Source organism: Aphanomyces invadans (assembly GCF_000520115.1).
Source record: "Aphanomyces invadans strain NJM9701 unplaced genomic scaffold supercont1.44, whole genome shotgun sequence".
In the NCBI taxonomy this organism is placed as follows: domain Eukaryota; phylum Oomycota; class Saprolegniomycetes; order Saprolegniales; family Verrucalvaceae; genus Aphanomyces; species Aphanomyces invadans.
The window spans coordinates 323,432-324,898 of NW_008580189.1; the positions used below are offsets into that span (position 1 = coordinate 323,432).

The 1,467-nt window shown below is 54.5% G+C and overlaps 1 protein-coding gene across 1 annotated transcript; it reads right to left on the bottom strand.

The window, feature by feature from the left end:
- Window positions 1–292: 292 nt before the first annotated feature.
- On the bottom strand, window positions 293–719 carry H310_12872 (hypothetical protein; the record flags this gene model as incomplete). The annotated part of the gene is made up of 2 exons (XM_008880116.1): window positions 325–719; window positions 293–299 (listed from the first exon to the last, which is right to left on the bottom strand). The coding sequence occupies exons 1-2, from the start codon at window positions 699–701 to the stop codon at window positions 293–295; spliced, it is 384 nt and encodes a 127-aa protein (XP_008878338.1). The 5' UTR covers window positions 702–719.
- Between the last annotated feature and the right edge of the window lie 748 nt (window positions 720–1,467).

Sequence of the window (1,467 nt, forward strand, 5' to 3'; positions counted from 1 at the left end):
CCCATGCTGAGCTTCTTCTTGGTGCAAGACCGCATGCACGTGCCGGTGTTGCCCTGGCCGCCAGAGGTGTACGGGTAGTCGCGCTCCACACACATTCCTTCGCTCGACATGAAGTCGAGACCGTACCACGGAACGCCTCCCGAGCACCCGTTGTTGAGGGTGGAGCAACTCACCACTTGTTGTTCCGACAAGTCCAAGAGTTCCCCCGTGGAGAGGCAGTGCGCCGACTCCGCAGTACCGACGGCCGAGAAGGCCCAGCACGACCCGCAGATGCCTTGGTCACGCAAGGGGTTCACGCACTTGCCGCTGGTCCAGTCCACAGACGCCGCCTTGACGCTGCTGACATTCAGTTCGACGGAAGGAAGGGTGAGGACGGCGTCGAGACCATCCTGAAAGGACAAGCCGAGCACGTGCTCTTTGAACTCGTCTGGCGTCATGAGGGCGTACGGGTGGTTGTAGTCGAACGTGGCATCAGGGTTGCTGCGGCTGGCCTCCTCGATCGCGAGCTTGTTGTTGTAGAAACGCTGAAGCGCGTCCGTTTCGGCAGAGTGAGGCATGAGACTTTGGGCCTTGGCACCGAACTCCTGGCGCCACGTAGCCAGCTCCTCGCGGAGTTGCGTGCGCTCGTCAAACGACAGCGTCATCACAGACTGCTTGGTAGCAGCGGCAGATGCAGCAGCGAGAGCGGCAACCAACTTCATGGTAGTCGAAGGTAAGAGATCGCAAATTCAGAAGTGAGTAGTAAGGTTGAATTCTATGAAGTCTGTGGGTTGTTCTTGTCAAGATAAAAACCTGGAAATCATCGTCTACTTCTCCCTAAGAACGCTCCGTAAGTTTCACGTCTACAATATCAAAATTGCACACGCCGGCTTGCGGGTTGTGCGCAGGAAGGGAAGTTGCGTCGTAACCACAACACTGGTCGATATACGCGTGTCCTCTAGAAGTCGCCCGCCTATTCCGCTTTGCCTCGTTCAGCATGCGTCGGCATCGTATTGAATGCGCCTCCATTCTGACTTGGAGGGGGCGATCTTGTATCCAACACGATGTGATGGAGTTGGGGCTCGTGAGCGTTCTCATGTGGAGGTTCGCGACGGTCGATAGAGTTGCCCTTTGATGTTGGCAGGTTACACTTCAGTTGCCCATACTCTGCCGAGATGCCCTCTGCGACACTTTCGAGGCCCGAGTTGATTCAAGCTCTCCGACTCCAACATCGACGACGATTGCTAACCACGCCCTTGTCGCTGATTCCAGAACTCAGGTTCGTGCACTGGAAAGTGATGGCAGCACGGTGAAATACTGTAACAACTACCACGTCGGTGTCGCATAATACAGTGTGAAAAACTCGCAAGTGTTATACTCATGAGTATTTTCGAGTATTTTGAAGTTTGTATGCGTGAAATTGGGCCATGGTCCGTGAGTGAAAAAAGTTCATGGAAGGTGGTACCCATCTACTGTAGTACATAATTC